This window comes from Typopeltis vanoorti, chromosome 8, assembly GCF_054136105.1.
Source record: "Typopeltis vanoorti isolate ZY-2024b chromosome 8, IOZ_Tvanoo_1.0, whole genome shotgun sequence".
NCBI lineage: Eukaryota > Metazoa > Arthropoda > Arachnida > Uropygi > Thelyphonidae > Typopeltis > Typopeltis vanoorti.
The window spans coordinates 149,043,337-149,065,399 of record NC_143556.1 but is presented as its reverse complement, the minus strand read 5'-3'; the positions used below and the strand labels follow the sequence as shown (position 1 = coordinate 149,065,399).

Here is a 22,063-nt window from a genome sequence, read left to right as displayed (position 1 = left end):
CGAGAATGGGGAACTGGACAATGAGACTAATTTGTGCCTATGGTCCCACAGAAGGTTCTACTAAGGTAGAAGTGCAGGAATTTTTTGAGGCTTTAGAAAAAGCAACTAACACAATGAAAAATTGGTCCTTGTTGGGGATCTAAATAGCAGAGTAGGAAATGATTGTGAGACATACAAAAATATTTTGGGAAAATTTGGAGAAAAGAGCAAAGCTAATAATAATGGCAAATATCTGTTGGATTTCTGCTCAGGACATGGACTGGTTATTACTAACACCATGTTTCAACATAAAAATGTGCACAAATTTACATGGAGAGAAGAGGCTAGGAATAAGAAAAGTCTCATTGACTATGTTATTGTTGATAGTGACGTTTTCTCCCTGGTGCAGGACACCAGAGTGTACAGAGAATTTGAAATTGGAATTGATCACTAATTAGTCTTGAGCAGGATAAAATTGAATTTCATATTGAAAAGAATAACATGTAAGAAAGTTTTAAAGCGAATAAAAGTTGAGCAGCTGTGAAGAGAACAGATGTGAAGTGTAGACTAAAATACACAAAGATTATTGAAGAAAAAATGAGAGAGTTTGAGAACAGGAATCAAACCTTGGAGATTCAGTGGAAAACTCTGAAAAAACATTGATTGATTCTGCCAGAGAGGCATGTGGTGAGGTTGTCTGTAAGGATAAAAAAATCAGAACCCCCTGGTGGACACAGGAAGTTAAAGAGGCAGTGAAGGAAAAGAAGAAAGCATATCAAAAGTTCCTGTCAAATAAGTCAGCTAGAGCTCTTAGAGAATATAGAGACAAATGCAAGAATGCTAAACACTGTGTAAAACAAGCTAAACAAAAGTCATGGGAGGACTTTGGCAAGAATATAGAAAATAAATATCAAGAAAGTGGCAAAATATTCTGGAGGTTGTTGAAGAAGCTTAGGAATGGAGGAAAAAGTGCTGTAAAAGGAATTAGAGATGATAAAGGTGACATGAAAACGGGAGAAAAAGATATCCTTGAAGTATGGAGTAATTACTTTGAAAACTGCTAAATGAAACAAGCAGTGATGACAGCACAGTGGTAAAAAACACTAACCAGGCATGCAATCAGGAATACATATCCATACATGAAGTAGAAAAAGCCATCAAAGGCTTGAAATGTGGAAAGGCAGCAGGAGTAGATGATATTCGACCAGAAATGCTGAAGTATGGTGGTATAAGAGTTTTACAGTGGCTGCACTGCATGGTTCAGAAAGCCTGGAGAGAGGGACGAATTCCCGATGATTGGAGTAGAGCTTTCATAGTACCCATATATAAAAAGGGAAATAAAACTGAATGTGAGAATTACAGAGGTATTTCCCTAATGAGTGTTCCTGGCAAGATCTATGCGAGTATACTTGAGAAACGGTTGAGAAGAATTGTGGAAGAAAAGCTTGGTGAAGAACAAGCTGGATTCAGGCCAAATAGAGGCTGTCAGGATCAGATCTTCACTTTACGAAAAATAGACGAGAAAGCATGGGAATATAACAAAGATCTGTATTTAAGTTTTGTCGATTTGGAAAAGGCATATGACAAGGTGCCAAGAGAGAAGCTATTCAATATGCTACAGTTATGTGGTGTCAATGGGGCATTATATCAAGCAATACTTAGTCTTTATTTGAGTTGTAAGTCAGCAGTTAGAATTGAAGGAAGTACAGGAAGATGGTTTAATGTTAAATCTGGTGTGAGACAAGGATGTACATTATCCCATCTGTTATTCATTATCTATATGGATCACATTATGAAGGAAAGTGGTATTAAACTTGATATCAAAATTGGAGATGTTAATGTCAGTCTTTGCTTTATGCAGATGATGTTATACTTCTAAATAAATCTGCTACAAGTCTGCAAGATTCTCTGACTAAATTGAATAGCTGTTGTAACAGATATGGTATGAAGGTCAGCAATAAAAAGACAATGAAAATAGGCAGAATCATTGAAAATGTTAACTGTGTTGTGAATGGAGAACCTGTGGAACAAGTAAAATATTTCAGCTATTTAGGCACAATTTTTACTGAAGATGGTAAATTAAATATAGAAATAGACAACAGAATTAGCAAAGCTGGTATGGTGGGAAGTCAATTGAATAAATTCATATGGAATAAGAGAGAAATTAGCCGGAACACTAATATAGTATACAAGACAGGGTTCAAACCAGTTTTAACTTATGGATCTGAGAGCTGGGTTAGAAGTAAACCACTTGACCTAAGACTAGAGACCGCAGATATGAGAGTCCTGAGAAAGATTAGAGGTGTGAACAGATGGCATCAATGGCAATATCATATTAAAAAACGAGGATATTAGGAAAGAACTTGACATTGTCAGCATCCAGGAATGCGTTAGCAGAGCTAATCTCAGGTGGTATGGTCACTTAAACAGAATGGGCTAGGAAAGATTAGTAAAACAAGTTTTCTCTGCCAGGTTGGCAGCAAAACGACCCAGAGGAAGACCAAGATATAGGTGGATTGATACGGTACAAAGTGCCTTAGACGATAGAAATATAAGATCTGATAATGTTGGAGTCTTGACAAGTAACAGACTGATTTGGAGGAAAATTGTAGATAGGAAATTAATAATGATGTAATTTTTTTCATGTAGTACTATCATATCCTGTACACCCCTTGAGGGTACATTGCAGGAATTCGATGATGATGATGATGATGATGATGAAGGCACTTATCACTGTTTCAATCCACTTATATCTTCATCTTTCCTCTGTCTTTTTTCCTGTCATTCTAGCAAAACACTTATTGTGCTAACCTTTCATCTCCAATTCTGTTCATGTGATCCATAGTGAAGAATTTCTGGAGACACAACACACATTAGAATAATTTCTTTACTTAACATTAAGAAAGTAACATTTGATGTTTTGACCTCTGTAATGACGTCATCATCAGGAAAACATGCATATGTACAGGATACAAGCTATATGACACTGCACTATACAAAAATATGATGAATCGAAATGTTTGTTAATCATTTACCCTAGACTGATCTGGTGGAAATTAAAAACAGAATGACATTAAACAATTTCTGAAATCCTATCGTTTTAAGATTTTCTTCTGTTTGGGGTTGTTCTGGATGTGAAATGGGTTGAAGATGGGTCCCCCACATTCTTGAAATAATTAATCCAACATTTTTGTTCAGATTTGGATGAAGCTTGTGAAATGCTGAAACATCCAAATCTGAACAAAAATTATGGATTAATTATTCCAAGAATGTGGAGAACCCATCTTCAACCCGTATAGCATCAAAAACAACCACAAACAGAAGAAAATCTTAATACGATAGGACTTTAGAAATTGTTTAATGTAATTCTGTTTTTTTTTTTTTTCCCCACCAAAGGTCAGGCTAGAGTAAATGATTAACAAGAATTTAGATTCAACTTACTTTTTGTATAGTGCAGTGTCACATAGCTTGTCACATGTATCCTGTACATATGTATGTTTTCCTGATGATGACCCAACATAGAGGTCAAAACATCGAATGTCACTTTTTTAATGTTAAGTAATTATTCTAACACATGTTGTCTCTCAACACATGTTGGTTATCTACCTGGATACTGAACGAACGAGGATGGGCTGGCAATTTTGGATTTAGCCGACCAAATTGTATTCCTATTGGTTAAACCAAACTGCACTATACTTTTTGTATAGTGCAGTGTCACATAACTTGTGATATGTATCCTGTACATATGTATGTTTTCCTGATGATGACTCAATATAGAGGTCAAAACATTGAATGTCACTTTTTTAATGTTAAGTAATTATTCTAACACATGTTGTCTCCCAACACATGTTGGTTATCTACCTGGATACTGAACGAAGGAGGATGGGCTGGCAATTTTGGATTTAGCCGACCAAATTGTATTCCTATTGGTTAAACCAAAATACAAAATGATGGTACAACATGACAAAATTTCATGCCAGATGGGGCATCGCAAGGTTAAACAAGGCCCCCGTTGTTTTCGGCAGGGAACCAGGGCGAACAGCAAAAAGTCAGCTACTGAAACAAATCTGAAAACACACCCCAACTCAACATCACCAGAATTAAAGATTGGTACTATCAACATAAGCCTGAATGGCAAAGAAAGGGGGTGACTGAAACAAAAAAGACAAAAACTGGCGAGATCTTTCCCAGCAATAAATACAAAATGTTATATTCAGGTATTGACAATCAAGAAAAGAAGGAGTAGCCATAGTACTCAACACAAAATATGAGGCTAATCTTCTTGAATAGCAGGCAGTCTCAAGTAGAGTAATGTGGGCAAATATGAGAATGGGGAACTGGACAATGAGACGTATTTGTACCTATGGTCCCACAGAAGGTTCTAATAAGGTAGAAGTGGAGGAATTTTTTGACGCTTCAGAGAAAGCAACTGATACAATGAAAAAGGAAAAGTTGATCCTTGTTGGGGATCTAAATAGCAGAGTAAGAAATGATAGTCAGACATACAAAAATATTTGGGAAAATTTGGAGAAAAGAGCAAAGCTAATAATAATGGCAAATACCTGTTGGATTTCTGCTCAGGCCATGGACTGGTTATTACTAACACCATGTTTCAACATAAAAATGTGCACAAATTCACATGGAGAGAAGAGGCAAGGAATAAGAAAAGTCTCACTGATTATGTTATTGTTGATAGTGATGTATTCTCCCTAGTGCAGGACACCAGAGTGTACAGAGGATTTGAAATTGGAAGTGATCACTATTTAGTCTTGAGCAGGATAAAATTGAATTTCATATTGAAAAGAATAACATTTAAGAAAGTTTTAAAGCGAATAAAAGTTGAGCAGCTCTCAGATGTGAACTATAGACATAAATACACAAAGATTATCGAAAAAAAAATGAATTTGAGAACAGGAACCAAACCTTGGAGAGTCACTGGCAATCCTTGAAGAAAACCCTGATCGATTCAGCAAAAGAGGCATGTGGTGAGGTTGTCTGCAAGGATAGAAAATTGTGCTCTGAAAGAATACAGAGACAAATGTAAGAAAGCTAAACATTGTGTAAAACTAGCTAAACAAAAGTCATGGGAGGACTTTGGCAAGAACATAGAAAATAAATATCAAAAAGTGGGAAGATATTCTGGAGGTTATTGAAGTAGCTTAGAAATGGAGGAGAGAGTGCTGGAGTGCTGTAAAAGGAGTTAGAGATGATAAAGGTGACATAAAAATGGGAGAAAAAGATATCCTTGAAGTATGGAGTAATTACTTTGAAAAATTGCTAAATGAAACAAACAGTGATAGCACAGTGGTAAAAAACACTCAACAGGCACATAGTCAGGAATACATTTTCTCACTCCACCGGAACTTTCCAGCAACTCCCGATGAAAAAACCTAAAGAGCCCTGAGTGGGGTGGGGGGGGGTGCGTTTTATACTCCATATCTCTAGCACCCTCTTTCACCCAAAACTTCCTTTTTTTTTTTTTTTTTGCGTCCGGTTCCTACTTCATTCCTTAATGAAAATCCACACACTTGAAGTTGAAAAAGATATCAAAGGCTTGAAATGTGGAAAGGCAGCAGGAGTAGATGATATTCGACCAGAGATGCTGAAGTACAGTGCTATAAAAGTCTTACAATGGCTGCACTGCATAGTTCAGAAGGCTTGGACAGAGAGACGAATTCCTGATGATTGGAGCAGAGCTCTGATAGTACCCATATATAAAAAAGGGAAATAAAACTGCGAAAAATGTGAAAATTACAGAGGTATTTCCCTACTGAGTATTCCTGGCAAACGGTTAAGAAGAATTGTGGAAGAAAAGCTTGGTGAAAAACAAGCTGGATTCAGGCCAAATAGAGGCTGTCAGGATCAGATCTTCACTTTGCGACATATATTTGAGAAAGCATGGGGATATAACAAAGATCTATATTTAAGTTTTGTCGATCTGGAAAAGGCATATGACAAGGTGCCAAGAGAGAAGCTATTCAATACGCTACAGTTATATGGTGTCAGTGGGGCATTATATCAAGCAATAATTAGTCTTTGTTTGAGTTGTAAGTCAGCAGTTAGAATTGAAGGACAGGAAGGTGGTTTAATGTTAAATCTGGTGTGAGACAAGGATGTTCATTATCCCCTCTATTATTCATTATCGATATGGATCACATTATGAAGGAAAGTGTATTAAACATGATATCAAAATTAGAGATGTTAATGTCAGCTCTTTGCTTTATGCAGGCGATGTTATGCTTCTAAATAAATCTGCTCTGCAAGATTCCCTGACTAAATTGAATAACTGTTGTAATAGATATGGCATGAATGTCAGCAATAAAAAGACAAAGACAATGAAAATAGGTACAATCGTGGAAAATGTCAACTGTGTTGTGAATGGAGAACCTGTGGAACAAGTAAAACATTTCAGCTACTTAGGCACGATTTTTAGTGAAGATGGTAAATTAAATATATAAATAGAGAACAGAATCAACAAAGCTGGTATGGTAGGAAGTCAATTGAATAAATTCATATGGAATAAGAGAGAAATTAGTCAGAACACTAAATTAGCTGTATACAAGACAGTGTTCAAACAGTTTTAACTTAGTGATCTGAGAACTGGGTCAGAAGTAAAACACTTGACCAAAGACTAGAGATCGCAGATATGAGAGTCCCGAGAAAGATTAGAGGTGTGAACAGATGGCATTAATGGCAGTATCATATTAAAAACAAGGATATTAGGACAGAACTAGACATTGTCAGCATACTGGAATGCATTAGCAGAGCTAATCTCAGGCGGTATGGTCACTTAAACAGAATGGGCGAGGAAAGATTAGCAAAACAAGTTTTCTCTGCCAGGTTGGCAGGAAAAATACCCAGAGGGAGACCAAGATATAGGTGGATTGATACATTACAAAGTGCCTTAGACGATAGAAATATAAGATCTGATAATGTTGGAGTCTTGACAAGTAACAGACTGATTTGGAGGAAAATTGTAGATAAGAAGTTAGTAATGATGTAAATTTTTCATGTAGTACTATCATATCCTGCACACCCCTTGAGGGTACATGTTAGGAATTTGATGATGATGTTGTGTCTCCATAAATTCTTCACTATGAATGCTGACCACTGTGTAACCATAAAAGAAAGAAATGTTAAGTGATGACCATACCACCATAGATTAGCTCTGCTCACACATTCCTGACTGCATTGCAAAGTTGCTTCTTAATATCCTCATTTTTAATATGATTCTGCAATTAATGTCATCTGTTTTATACTCTTTCTAAGAATGTGCTTATATCTGAGGTCTTCAGTCTTTGATAAATGTTTTATTTTGAACTCAGCTCGCAATTAGAAAACTGAAAAGTGATCCATAAGTTAAAATCAGTTAAAACACTGTCTTGTATACAGCTAGTTTAATGTTTTGACTGATTTCTCTCTTATTCGATATAAATTTATTCAGTTACTGCCCCATACCAGCTTTGCTAATTCTGTTGTCTATTTCCATATTTAATTTGCCACCTTCACTGAAAATTGTGCCTATATGGCTGAAAGATTTTACTTATAGAAAATAAAATCTATAGAACAATTCTCTATTCATGCCACTGGATGCAGAGAAACTATTTTCACAGAGAGCAACTGTGAACTGTCTTTTTAATGCTAATTTTCATATCAAATTTATTACAGTAGTTATTCAATTTAGTCAGGAAATCCTGGAATCTTGTTCTGGATTTATTTAAGGATATATCACCTTTCCTTCATAATGTGATCCATATAAACGACATAATAGGAGTGGACATTATGTATATTCTTGTCTTAACATCAAGTCAACTTCCTGTACCCCCTTCAATTTTAACTGTAGACTTGCAAATCAAACCTATACTATGTACTATTTGATATAGTGTCCCACTTAGACTACATAATTGCAACATTATGAGCTTCATATGCTTTTTCCAGATCTACAAAACTTAAGTACAGATCAGATCCTTGTTGTATTCCCATGATTTCTCTGCTATGTTATATAGTGAAAATCTGATCTTGACAACCTCTATTTGGCCTCAATTCAGTTTGTCCACAATTTTTCCTAGCCTTTTATCAAGCATGATTGCATAAATCTTACCATAACACTGTTGAATTTTGAATGAAAATATTTTTACTAAGAAATATCTCATTCAGAATTTAACAAGAAAAAGAAAAAACTAAAAGGGGAAATGCTTGTAAATAAGTGAAGATACCAATTTTGTTTAAAGAATTGTACTAATACAAACTTTGTAATATTAATTAAAAGTGAAAGATGTCATTTTTTTTGTAAAAAGATTATAATGTAAGAAGTTTCTCTATAAAGATATATGTTAGAGCATAATAACGAAGGATCAAAGTCCATTAACGACAACCTTGGATAAATTGTAGCCCACAGCGATTTGCTTACATGCGAACGGCACACACACACAATGTTTTTTCTGGGAAATCGTACGGAAGATAGGAATGAAGTAGGAACCGGGCACAAAAAAAAAAGGAAGTTTTGGGTGAAAGAGGGTGCTAGAGATACGGGGTATAAAACAGGTTTGTTTCCCCCCCCCCCCCATTCAGGGCTCTTTAAGTTTTTTTCATCGGGAGTTGCTGGAAAGTTCCGGTGGAGTCGGGAAGGGTTCCAGTTCGAGGTCTAGTCGATAGCAGGCAGCTATTCTCTGCTGTCGTTTCACAATGTCGGGAGGAAGGAATAGACGAAGAAATGTTAGTTACCTTTCCGAGTAAGCCTGAAGAAACTGGCTGCCACATACATCCACGTGGATCGATTCAATCCATGCTGTTTCCAGTCGAGAATGCGATGAAAGGACAGAACAAAGAAGGCCAAACCTAGCCATGAGTTATAATCACCAAGAATGAGATCGATCATTCAGAGGGAAATTATAAAGAAAGGATAGACGGAAAAAGTTACAGGAATGTGGTAACGTAAAACCCTTTATAATTCCTTTGTTAACAAAGAACGGAATAATGTGTCATGGAAGAAACTAGATGTTAGGTTATATAATTCTAAATTTGTATGAAGGACTATAGTGAGATTTTAGATACCAATGTTTAGAACCAAATAGCTGTTTCTTTAATATTTGTCTGAAAGAGCAGTAGTTAATTTGCCATAAGTAATGATCTATAGAATTATCGATGTGAATGTTTTAAGAATATGTGTAAGATAGTAAAGATATTTAAGGGATGCTAGCTAGAATTTTGTGAAGTGAAATGAGCCTATTCTTAGATGTGTTATGTGAATTACATTACAGGTTTGTAAAATTTTTTTCTCTAATATTAATATAAAATCAGAAAAATATTAATGCTAATGGATGGTATCAATTCATGGAGAATGCATTTTGAAAGCTGTTCACTACAAAGCTAAAAATATTTCTAAAAAAAAAAAAAAAAAAAGCAGTAACGACAGAGTAGGAAAGATAAAACAACTAACCTTGGTAATCTTCACTAGTCATTAGTTGGTGTTTTTCTTCTTCACTCTACAAATTAAACATTAATGATATTACCATTGGAAGTTTTTCCACTTGGGCATACTATAAATTAAAGATACTGAGAAATTATATACTTGGTTTAATCCTTTATCCAAGTGTAAGCGAACAAGTTTGTGCTTGAACTATTTTCAGGACTGGGGCAACTCGTATAAAGAAGCTAACAACTTCACATCACTTGCCTTAGTATCCCATAATGCAAAGCATATCTCCTTGCATACATGTATAATGCTATGCATCATGGGTAGTAGCCCTTCCCATAATGCAGAAGCACGAAATTGAAAAATTGCAGACGCAGCAAGATTTAAGCAGGGTTGCAAAAAGAAAGAAGCAAGATCTGAAAGAATAATAAAGACCGACTGAAAAAACAAGAAACACAAGTTAAGGAGAAAATTATGTATGGCGACTCAATAATCGGAGAGGTATTTAATGAAAGTATGACAAAATTGTGTTTCCTGGGAGCAAAAATTCACGATACTGGTCATGACATCCAAATGCAAAAAGGTAAGTCGAAGGAAATGATTATCTTGGTTGGTACCAATGATTTGAGAGGCAAGAAGTATTCTATGAGGGAGGATCTAAAGGAGTTGTAAGAAGAGGCAAAACTGAAGAGTGAAAAGGTGAAGAATGTAAGTCTCCTACCACACTATGATAGAGGTGAACTGAGAGGAGGGCATTGATAGCCAACGAGTCTATATGTAGATTGTGCAAAAGGAATGATGTAGAATTTATTGATTAGTGGTCTCTATTTGACGGAAAGAAAGATCTGTACAATGAGGATGGGCTGCATCTGAATGGTTTTGGCGTTAGGTGTCTGGAGAGAGCTTTCTTCACTGAGCATGCTGACGTGCAAATTCAGGAAAAACTTAAGCAGTTAGGGTGGAAGCAAGCGAGTTTGTGTGAAGGCACCCATTAAGCAAGTGAGTGTGAGAATGACCAAGTGAGGAATCTAGTCTCTCAAGCAAAAATATTGAATAGGGTCAGAAAGTAAAGGTGGGTGGGGGGAATAAAGAGATGTTGCCGTTTCTATATACTAATGCCAGAAGTATCAGGAACAGGAGGGAGGAGATTTTGTCACTGGTTAGTGCAACCTCACCAAAAGTTACAGCATTAGTGAAACTTTGCTAACAGCAGACGTAGTTACAGGGATTGAATGTGAAGAGATTAATATTTTCAGGCAAGATAAAGAAGATAGAATGGAAGGAGGAGTACTGCTGATGACAGCAGATGAATTGCAACCAAAAATACTATGAGACAAGAGGGTAGTTGTTCATTTGAACAATCTGGAGATTAAGACCAATAAAAAAAAATATACAGTTGGTTGTTGCTAATAGGCCAGGGATTTCCACAGATGATCTGGAAGACCTGCATCGCTAAATTAGTATATGAGTACAGGTTGAGTGATTATTATGGGGGACTTCAACTATGGAGATATAGACTGGAAGGAAGGAAGAAAGATCATATGGCAGAGAGGAAATAGAATTTATACACCTGCTGAGAGATGATCATTTAAGGCAGCATGTGATGGAGGAGACTAGGGGATGGAAGAGTATTGGACCTGGTCATATGATCAGAAGAGCTTTCCATAACTAACGTGACAACATTGCCTCCAATTGGTAAAAGTGATCATGTGGTATTGACTTGGAAGATTGTAAAACATGAGGAATATTCTCTCAATACGAGGTATTTGTGGAACTAAAAGGCAAGTGATTATGACATGCTTAGGAAGAAATTTTAATCTGTACCATGGCATAAAACACTGCAGGGCAAGGATGTTCGTAGTGCATGGGATATAGTTAAGGGTCATCTAGAGGAAGCAGTATTAAATACTATACCTAGGATAAGGAGGGTTAATCGGGTAGGAGTTAGGTGAATGAGTAATATCATTAAGCACGAGCAGCAGAAGAAGAAAATGCTGTGGAGGGTATATAAAAAGAAAGGTGACCAGCAAACTCATGAACAGTGAAAGGCTAATGCAAGAAAGGTGACCAGCATGGCAAGGAAGGAAAAATCAGATTATGAGAAGAATTTAGCCGAGCAGGCAAAAGGAAATCCCAAAGAGTTCTTTTGTTATGTAGCAAGTAAGAGGAAGAATGACTACGGAAGATTAACCTTAATGAGTGATGATGGTCACCAGGAGACACAAGCAGATAACAATTGAGTTACTGAGTAAACAATTTGCAAGCATATATTTTCCTAGTGAGGTTGCTGCTGTAACCTATGTGACAGACACTAATGTGGGAAAAGAAGTGGATGAATGGTAAAAGTGATCATGTGTTTGGAGGTTCTTAGGATTATTGCAGAATCTCAATGTAAATACAGCTGTGGGATCACATAATATATCAACTAGGGTTTTGTGAGAACGTGCAAAGGAACTGGCGATGTCTTTGCACATTCTCGCAAAACCCTAGTAGCTCTGGTAGAGTTCCCAGGGAGTGGAAAGAGGTAATATTATTCCTTTGCATAAGGGAGGTTCTAAGACTACAGTAGCAAATTATAGACCAAAACAGTATCTCAGACATGGTGGCAAAAGTACTAGAAAAATTGGTAAAAAAGAGAATTCAAGAATGGGTAGATAAAAATATGATGCTGTATGAAGATCAGCATGGCTTTGAAGGATCAGTCATGTCTTACTAATTTACTAACTTTTTATAATAGAGTAACAGCTGAGTTGGATAAAGGAAATGGCTACACGATTTTGCAAAGGCATCTGACAGAATACCACATGGAACACTGTTACAGAAATTAGAACAAATGGGGATGGATATATCACTGGTTAAGTGGATAAGAGGGTGGCTACTGAACAGATATCAAAAAGTGGTATATGGTATGGAAGAATCGAGGCGAAAACCAGAAGGTTCAGTGCTGGGACCATTGCTGTTTAATTTGTACATATAATATGTACAAATTTCTTGAAATAACCTGAAATAGTTGGTGAGTGTATTCCTGTAAGCTTTCTGGTCAAATTTCGTACAAAACTTTTATAGTTTCTGTATTTGGCTTTGAAATAATGTGGGATTTAATATCCACTTTATTTATATTTATATAATTTTGCAGAGCTGAAATGAAGCCTTTTGGCTCTTTATTTTAGTAAATACTTTATGCAACGACTGAGAGATCGCTTATGAAAAATACACCTCTATGACACTTCAAGTTTCTTAGTATGGAACGAGAATTTTTGCTCTCTAAAGGTTTCTGCCTGGTCTCTGAGGAGAACCAATCAGTTCAAAACAGCTGTCAAGCCAGTAAAACCTTATCAAAATGGACCAATAGGAGGCGAATAGATGGACTCTTGGGGAGCGCTCATGTTCTCCTGTAAGGTCACAAGAAAGCATATTCCCATAAGCTTTCTGATCAAATTTCATATGAAACTTTTATAGTTTCTGTATTCAGCTTTGAAATAATGCTGAATTTAATATCCACTTGATTTATATTTATGTGAAGTTATGCATTTTGGAATAAATAGATTACAAGCTGTGTATCACATTGATGGCATAGTACTCCGGGAATTAGATGAAGCTAGAGATTTAGGGGTGGTGGTAGACAGAGAGTTAAAGCTTTTTTTTTTTTTAATTGAAAGTTGTATTCTTGGGGAAGACAGAGTAATGGACTCTGATCCACAAAACAGAGGTACATGAAATATGAAATGAAAGAGCAGGCAGTGAAGTTGGTTCAGCGAGTTCCAAGATAGTCTGTAAAAGTGGTGGTTGGTTAGCAGTGCTTATTGTTCTAATGAACAACATTTGCTCAAGGACTTGCCATCTCCACAGTTGTACGTTACATGTATTTCATCAATACATATATGTAACTATATATTAAGCAATCAAGTACAATTAAAACATACTCAGCTTGATTAGTAATTAATAACACTCTTGAAATGATAAATATGAAAAAAAAAACATTTTTAGCATTAGTGAAAGCTTTCACCTGCTTCTGTTTATCATTTGTTCCTTAGGAAAGGATTTTTTTTTTTTGGGGGGGGGGGGGTATTTATTTTTTTTACATTGAGCCCATACAAGAGAGGTTGGTCGATCAAACTATAATATATTAGTACTGTATATATGGGTAGTGGGTTGGGAAAGGAGGAACTTGTTTACATTTGATTTAAAAGACTGTATATTGTATTCCAGGGGAAACACAACAGGAAGAAGACGGTTCCACAATACAGCAGTTGCAGGGATGAAGGAGCAGGAAAAAGAAATTTGTTCTGTCAGTTTCAAGGTAAACTGTAAAGGGATGCTGAGCTGCAGCTGAACGTGTTCCAACGAGCTTAGTACTAAGTGAGGAATTATTAATGCCATTTGAGATAAACATTTCCCTTTGAAATATTTGTAAAATACACATATTGAAGAAACCAAACATCTGTGCAAATGTAGGTGGGAGGGGCAAGTTGTTAAGAGACAGGTCATTAATAAGTCTAATTGCTCTCCACTGTATTGAATCAAGCATTTTGAGGGTGCTTTTAGGAGCCCTCGCCTCATATGTGAGAGAAGCACTCAATAATTGGGCAGATTTGTGATTTGTATAAGAGAAATGCTAGTTTTTTAGAAGCTGAGGATGCAATGGTTGTGATGTTTTTATGCCAGGAGAGACTTGATGCCAGGGTAATTCTAAGAAGAGAAATTTTAAATTGTCTGGAAATTTGGGTGTTGTCAAAAATAATACTGGGAGAATTTTTTAATGAGAAATATGACAGAACTGAGTTTTATTAGCATTGAAAGTGACGAGGTTATATGAACCCCATTGAAGGATAGCTTGGAGATCAGAAATGAGGGCAGTGGTGGTTGATGTTCTGTAGGTTGAGGTGAGTTGTGTAGAGTAAGGTTTATCAAATGAAAAGGAGGAGTGCAATGTGCTGTCATCTGCAAAACAGTATATTGGGTTGGATTTCAATTGAAGCGGATCATTGATATACAGCAGGAAGAGAGTTGGTGAGAGGACAGAACCTTGTGGAACCTCGGAATTAGTTGAATGGTGAGAGGATAAGGAACCATCCAAAACCACACATAGTGTGCATCCAGGCAGAAAGCTGGCAATCCAACCACAGAAATTCTGAGACAGACCAAATGATAGTAGTTTACTTAGTAAGCCTTTGTGCTAGACCCGGTCAAAAGCTTTAAAGATGTCAAGTGCAACTGCTCGAGATTCACCAAACTTCTCCATGGCACCATTTGTCCAGAGATGGGTGACATATGTGAGCAGATCTCTTGTTGATCGGCAGCAACGGAATCCATACTAGTGGTCGTTTGTTAGGTGGGTGCCTTCAAGGTAGTGTAGGACTTGGGAATTGATGATTTTTTCTATTACTTTAGACAGGACTGAGATGAGCAAAATAGGGTGGTAGTTGGACAGCAGTGAGTTGTCAATGGATTGAATATAGGCCAATTTCCAGGCTGTGGCATAGATACCAGTGAAGTAAGAGAGTATATACAGGTGACACAGTACAGGAGTAAGTTCTGGTGCACAAACTTTCAGGACAATTGGAAGAATGCTATCAGGCCAGGAGACTTTTTTGTGTCTAATTTGGACAGTATTTTTCTGATCTCTTCCTGGCAAAAGGATATAGGGAGCATTGTATGTTGGGCATCTGGAATGGTTGGAGGAATTTACCATTGTGAGTTATGCATGCATAACTGACAATGGATCTGTGGATGATCATACAATAGTGCTATCTAGATATGATACGGGTGGGAAGAGTGCTGGGCAGAAGTTATGACCAATTGCTTTGGCGAGAGACCAAAACTTTCAGCTGCTGTTTGGACAAGCTGCTAGTTTCCTGTTTTTTGCTCTTTCAAACTGTTTTGGAAGCATTGATTGTTTCTTTGCATCTATTTCGGGCTTGAGTATAAGCTATAAATGAAGATGGAATTCTTGATTTGAGCCACTTATGGTATGTATTATCTGAGCAATGCATCAAAGAAAAAACAGAGAAAGAGAGAGAAGTAATAGCCACAGTTTATATGAAAGAACACATTTAAATACATATACATGTGTGTATATAAATCTTTCTGCAAAAGATTGTAAACCTATACACATTAGTACTGTTGGCAGAAGCAATGATTTTTATTTATTTATTATTATTAACATCTGACATCCATGGAGTCAGAGACTCATTGTGGGAGATTTTATTTGATTTTTTTTAATAGTGGAAAGACATCAAGGGTCATACTGCACCAGGGCACAGCAGTAGATATGATAACTGGTTAGCAGGACAATCACAAACATCCATGCCCTTGGCGGGATTCGAACCTGAAGCCTCTTAGCTGGAGAGCAGATACGCTAACCACTTAGCAACCAGGCAGATACAGAAGTAAGGATTAGATATTCTGGAGACTCTAGTCTAAAATCAACATGGAACTTTTTATACCTTCAGTAAAAAGGATGGTGGTCTCACATTTGGCAGTACATCAGTGACAACCTTAATACCTTCCTAAACATCCCTGCACAGTGAATGTTCAAAAACACTGCCTGTAATGCCTCCACTGGAGAGTGGAGGCATTATCCACTAGACAAATCATCTGCAACACATGAATGAAAGAATTTAATGAATATACTGCTGCATTTTTTCAGTATATCAATCACCAGCAAAACTAGGATGTCTATGGAATGTTCTTCATAGTTCTTAATGCAGTCTATATATTAACACAATATTCCTTTATTCAGTTCCATTGTGAACACGCTCTGTCCATGTTTCATTCTGCCCTTTATCCATGATGCACTGGAGAATACTTCTCTTGCTGTTGCCTAAATATTTTATTACCTCATATATAGGTATAGGATTGTGACATCAATCTGCATATACCTTAGACTAATCAAGGGAGGCCCTAAACATCATGTCAAGCACTATCCAGCATTTGTGCAGTATCTATCATACTATGCTTTGAACTCATTCAGTCATAGCACCCAAAACAGACTCCGGTATCTTATGTCACTGATTCACCACTCTCAAAGCAAAAAATCTAGTCCTGACAACCTTGATAACTACACTCTAGCTCAGTTTCCAAGGATGTCCCTTAGTAATTCTACCACCAGACCTGTTGTGAAAAATTTCCTCTGTAATCTTGTAAAAACCTTCAGTAATTTGTATGTCTCAATCATATTGCCCCTTTTCTGCTTATCAACCAACTTCAATAACCGACAAATCTTCAACCTGTTCTCGTAAGGTTCATTCTACAGACCTGCTACCATCTTGGTCACTCGTCCCTGGATTCTCCACCTCTTCCTCATTGCCGAGAAATTCTGGTCAAGAACTCCTTTTCTCACACTCTATCCAAATCATCCTGCAAAATTTTAACATCATCTGGATTAACTATTGCTGTACCCAACTTTGCATCATTGGCAAACTATTGAATAGTTCCTCTCAGATCCTTTCCTATATCATTAATGTACAAATTAAACAGCAGCAGCCCAAGAACAGAGTAGTGGCATGCCACTAGTTACAGGCCTTCTTCTGGACTCTACTCCTGAATAAACTACTCTCTGATATCTCTCCATCAACCACTTTCTTATCCACCTCACCAACCCTATATCCATCCCCACGTGCTACAATTTATTGATTAGAATTCCATGTGGTATCCGATCAAAGTCCAGCAGCATCACTGTAAACCCATTACCCTTATCCAATTCAGCTGTCACTGTATTATAACACAGTGAGCAAGTTACTCAGGCATGACCTACACTTTCCAAAACCATGCTGCCCCCCCCATACAGTATCCCATTTCTGTCTATCCATTCCTGTATTTTGCTCTTGACAAACCTCTCCAATACTTTGACAACAATTCCTGATATGCTGATTGATCGGTAATTTGCTACATCAGCCTCCTTTATGCAATAGAACTATTTTCCTCTCTTTCCATCCCCTCGGGATTAACGATTAAATAGAGATGACTTAGATTAAATAATGTGGTCAAGGGCACTGACAATTCCTTAGCACCTTCATGTAAAACTTGATGCAGTACACCATCTAATTCCATAGCTGTATTCACATTAAGGTTCTGTAATATGCTATGCACCTCTGTTAAATCTTGAATGAAAGGTTTAAATTGTCATAAAACATTTCATTCGGGATTTAACTAGGATACAAATAAATTTTCCTAAGGAAGTACTTGTATATAGGTATAAATGAAATTGTAAGTAACGTATTAATCCTTGTTTTGTGAATTCCTCTGTTTTGCTATATTGTTAACTGTCCTATGTATAACCAAACGGAATCAGATTTTTGTAAGAATTATATTAGAACAGGAAAGGTTAGATCGAAGTTCACATTGAAGTAATCGGCTGAAAGACATAACCCGAGGCAGTCGCGAGGTCCGAGGTGCATGCGAGACATCCACTTGGAGAAAATATCGAGGAGAAGATAGTACCGAGTGCAAGGGACTTAGGTGCCGAGCGGAATCAGTGACGTAGGGGGGGAGAGCAGAAACGCGGAGGTATAGCTTAGCAGCACGGACTTGAGGCTCTTTTTTCTCTTCGTCTCCCTTTGGCTTTCGGGTACTGGAAGAAGTGGAACTAAGCGGAAGTGCAGAAAAGTGCTGATATATTATGTGATAGGACTTGATAATTAGTAACAGGGCTCTAGTAATTAACCTATCGATAAATTACTGCAACTCTAGAAGTGTATAGTAGTAGAGTTTGACATTGAATTGTTGAGGTATGCCTTTGTTTGTTAGCCTTAGATGAATGAGATAATCGCTAGCTGAATTGTGTTACATGAGTAGAAGCAGGACAACTTAAATGTTGATATTGTCTCATAATGTGATGCATTGATTGTAGTTCTATTTTATCTAGTTAATAATTGTTACGTGCAAGTGCAATTCAGTTTAGTTAAGTGAACCTTTGATAAATGTACACCTAGCTAAAGAATGAATAAACATTCATGTTTTCTTTACCTTATAAAGTTGCCTGATCTCTAAAATCAATGCACCACTCACTAAAATCAGAACCTGTATGAATTCAAATGGGAGAGGGGGAATTTGGCTATGACTGCATGTAGAATAAATTTGTTAAGGATTTGTAATTGGGATTGCTGTTTGCTAGATTCTAGAATCATAAAATAGTCTGTGTGTGTTAACTTCATGACAAGGAGATTTCTCTTGTATAGGAAATAAGATTGCACAGCATTATCAAACAAATTTTTCTTAATTCTGAAAGGGAGTTAATACCGGATTTTGCATTCGAAGCGGCTCGGCTCTAGCCGAAGACAGACTGTTTGTCTGCTGAGATTTGAACTCATAACCAACCGGAGGAATGGCCACCGAAGGGATAGGATTTAGCTGAAGCGGATTATAGTAGTAGTAGAGGGGTCAAGGATAGATAAATTACTGTGTTTGTAGGTACTTCTAACTATTCTCTAACGGAGTTGAGTAAGGATAAGGGAGAGGAATTTTAGCATACCTTGAAACTCTTAGATATAAGAAAACAATAATAGCCACAAAACTAACACCTCCATTTCATTTACTTCAATTCCCATACAAGCCTTTGCTTCCCTCGTTACTGCAATATCTCCACCTGAATGATATACTATTGCAAAGTGTTTACTTGGTAATTCTACTATTTTAACTAATTCAGTTACCACCCTACCATCTGCATTCATTAAAATCATTCTACCATAACATTTTCTTTTACTAGCAGCATATCAAAAGAACTACTTGGGATCCTCTTTGGCCTGCACTGCTAATTTCCTTTCATACTCTGTTTTTGACTTTCTTACCACACTGGTCATCCTTCTGGCCTGTGCTTTGTACTGCTCATGTCACCTTTCTCCTTGAATTCCCTTCACAATTTTTTTCTTTTTATTTTTTGCAGCTCCAGCTTAATGATGACATTCATCTATTTAACTCCCACTTGATTTACTCTCTCCTGACTCCAGGTATGCAGTCACCATTACTTCCTTCAAAACACTCCTTTACCACTTCCCATGCACTATCAACATCTAACCCTTACAGTTCTGCATACCATGGCACTGATCCAAGCAATCTCATAAGCTTGTCATACTTATCAGCCCTGTAATTCCACATATACCTTCCTCTTAACTGAAAATTCTACACATTTAGCCCCCTCCTAGGTCGGGACCATATGATCCCACTCACCAATTGGCAGAAACGAGGTGATCTTGGTTATAAACAAACTCTCAGATGCAATTACTAGCTCAAGTATTCTTAAAATACATTAGTATATTCCATCACATGCTGTCTCAGGTAATTATTCCTTAGTAACTGCATAAATTGCATTTTCCTCCTCCCAGGTGTCCTCTCCTGCTTCTATTCCCATAGTTCAAATCCCCCATAATAATCACCCACCCTCTGCTCATTGAGCCTATTTGCCAATGCATACTGTCTCCATCATCTGTTCCATCCCCTGGTCTATAGCAGCATCCAGCAGATGAATTTCTACTTTCTTTATGAATGATCTGTCTATTTTACAATGCCAAAATAAATACATTTAGGCTCTTTGATAAGTACTCTTAAGCACCGACTGCTGTTCACTTATGAAACATGATTCTCTGAAACAGAGCAGTTTGGTTCTCAGACAAAGGGCAAAGAATAAACCTACAAGTTTCTTGGTGTCTCAAGACCTGAATTTGTCCAAGAGAAACCTCTTTGCAGCGAGAAGGTACCGCATGATGTGTGGTTTCCAGCCATGGCATAATTGGGCCCTACGTCATTGAAGAGGATGGTGTAACTGAGATCTTGAATAGCGTATACTACATCGAGAATGTGTTGGTTCCACCCAGGATTTGCACAGAATGTGTCATGCAAAAAACATTCCATTTGTGCACAGGTATTCCAACAGGATGGAAAAAACCTGTCATACACCACGTGGTTCTAGAGCCTATTTATCAGAAAACTGCCTTGGTAGGCTCATTTCAAGGTTCACAGAATTCCTGTATCCTTCAAACTCTCTGATTTCACATCACTTGATGCCTTCATTTTAGGTATGTTGAAATGGGTATTCCACCATGACCTTCAAACTTCGATGAACTAAGTGATAAAATTACATATGTCCAGCAGATAACCCTTGTTTTTCCAAGATGACAGAGAACCTTTGCATGTGTTACAAAATCTGTCTTGAAAGACAAGGTGCCCATTTTAAACATGTAAATCTACCATCATTAATGCTTTATTTGACCAAGATTCCACCAACATTTGTTGATGTACATATCATCATGTGTAAACATGATGATATGTACACCTTTTTTTAATTTTTAAAAGAAAAACAATGCCCAAAGAAAAACTTCCCAAAGGAGTAAAAATTTACATTCATATTCATCCAAAAGGATGAAACACCTGCTTTGTTAATACGGGATCCGTTTAGATACCATAAAACCCGAAGTTATTAAGAATATTCTTCCCAAAATGAACAAAAATAGCTGTAATCCCAGGAGGAGACTCATGTCCGCACGTCAACCTTTAAATAAACAAACCATTTAAAGGATTTATGAGGAAAAAATGGGTTAATTGGATGCAATCTCTAAATTTTCAGGAAACATCTACCAGGTAGGAGAAAGAAAGCCACAATTTCACAGTGTGCAAATGGGTAAAGAGGTCATGGAATGAAGTGGAAACCAGAAATTATTATAAAATATTTTCAAAAGTGTAGCATTAGTAATTCTGTTAATGGTACGGAGGATGACTTATTATTTGAAAATAGTAATGACTGGAATTTCTGATGAAGAACGAAGTTCATAAAATTTTGAGGGTGAAAATGAAGATAATTAAAGATATGAAAAGAAGACTAATGAATTTATAAAAATTATTTTGCTTATTATTATCATATACATATATTATATATATTATTATGTTAATTTTTTAATGATTTGATGATTTTTTAAAGAATAATTTTTTTTAATCTAATAAACAGATAATACATGTATTTAAATTAAAAATAAAAAGAATTAATATTTACATGAAAAATTTGATGCATAACTCATGTGTCTTATACTGAACATTTTTTCCTCTAAAAATTCAACATGAAAAATGTGATGCATCCAATACATATGGTAAATATGTATTTTACATATTTTACATAAATTCATATTCAAATATAAACCAAACATGATTTAAACAACAGATTTAAAAAAGGTTAATACAGATGATTATGCTGATCTAGCAGAAGGTAATGACAGTACTATTCAGAACAGATCAAGACAACTTATGAAGAAACAAAGAGAAATGAAACAAACAGGAAGCTACTGAATAAAAACTAAGCATACTAAATTGTGCAAAAGAATCAGAAAATGTATTAAGGAAGAAATATGAAACAGGAGAAAAATAGAGAGAGATATGTCATAGCAAAAGAAGAAATTAAGTCTTACTATATCAGGTTGACAAAACAAACCAAAAGACAACTACAAAATAAATGAAGTAACACAATGGAAGAAGTTGGAGAAACCAAAGCATGCAAAATGGAAAAGTTGTAGGCAAGGATGGAGTCATAGCTGAACATTTAAAGCAGTAGGGGATGTGTCTTCTCGTCTACAAAGTCTTGAACTACTTTTTTACTCTGAAAAAGCAAGGTGCACAAAAACAATAATAGTGCACTAAGAGCATGAAAAAAAAAAAACTAACTTTATTCTGATGTGCAAAAAAAAA

The 22,063-nt window shown here is 36.5% G+C and overlaps 1 protein-coding gene across 1 annotated transcript in view; it reads right to left on the bottom strand.

Annotated features, from left to right (window-relative positions):
• Positions 1–22,063, bottom strand: part of Usp39 (ubiquitin specific protease 39) — a 407,046-nt gene that overhangs the window by 112,826 nt on the left and 272,157 nt on the right. Inside the window, exon 9 of the mRNA XM_090396479.1 lies at positions 9,419–9,464. Coding sequence (XP_090252605.1) covers positions 9,419–9,464 — 46 coding nt within the window. The remainder of the gene's footprint in view (positions 1–9,418; positions 9,465–22,063) is intronic.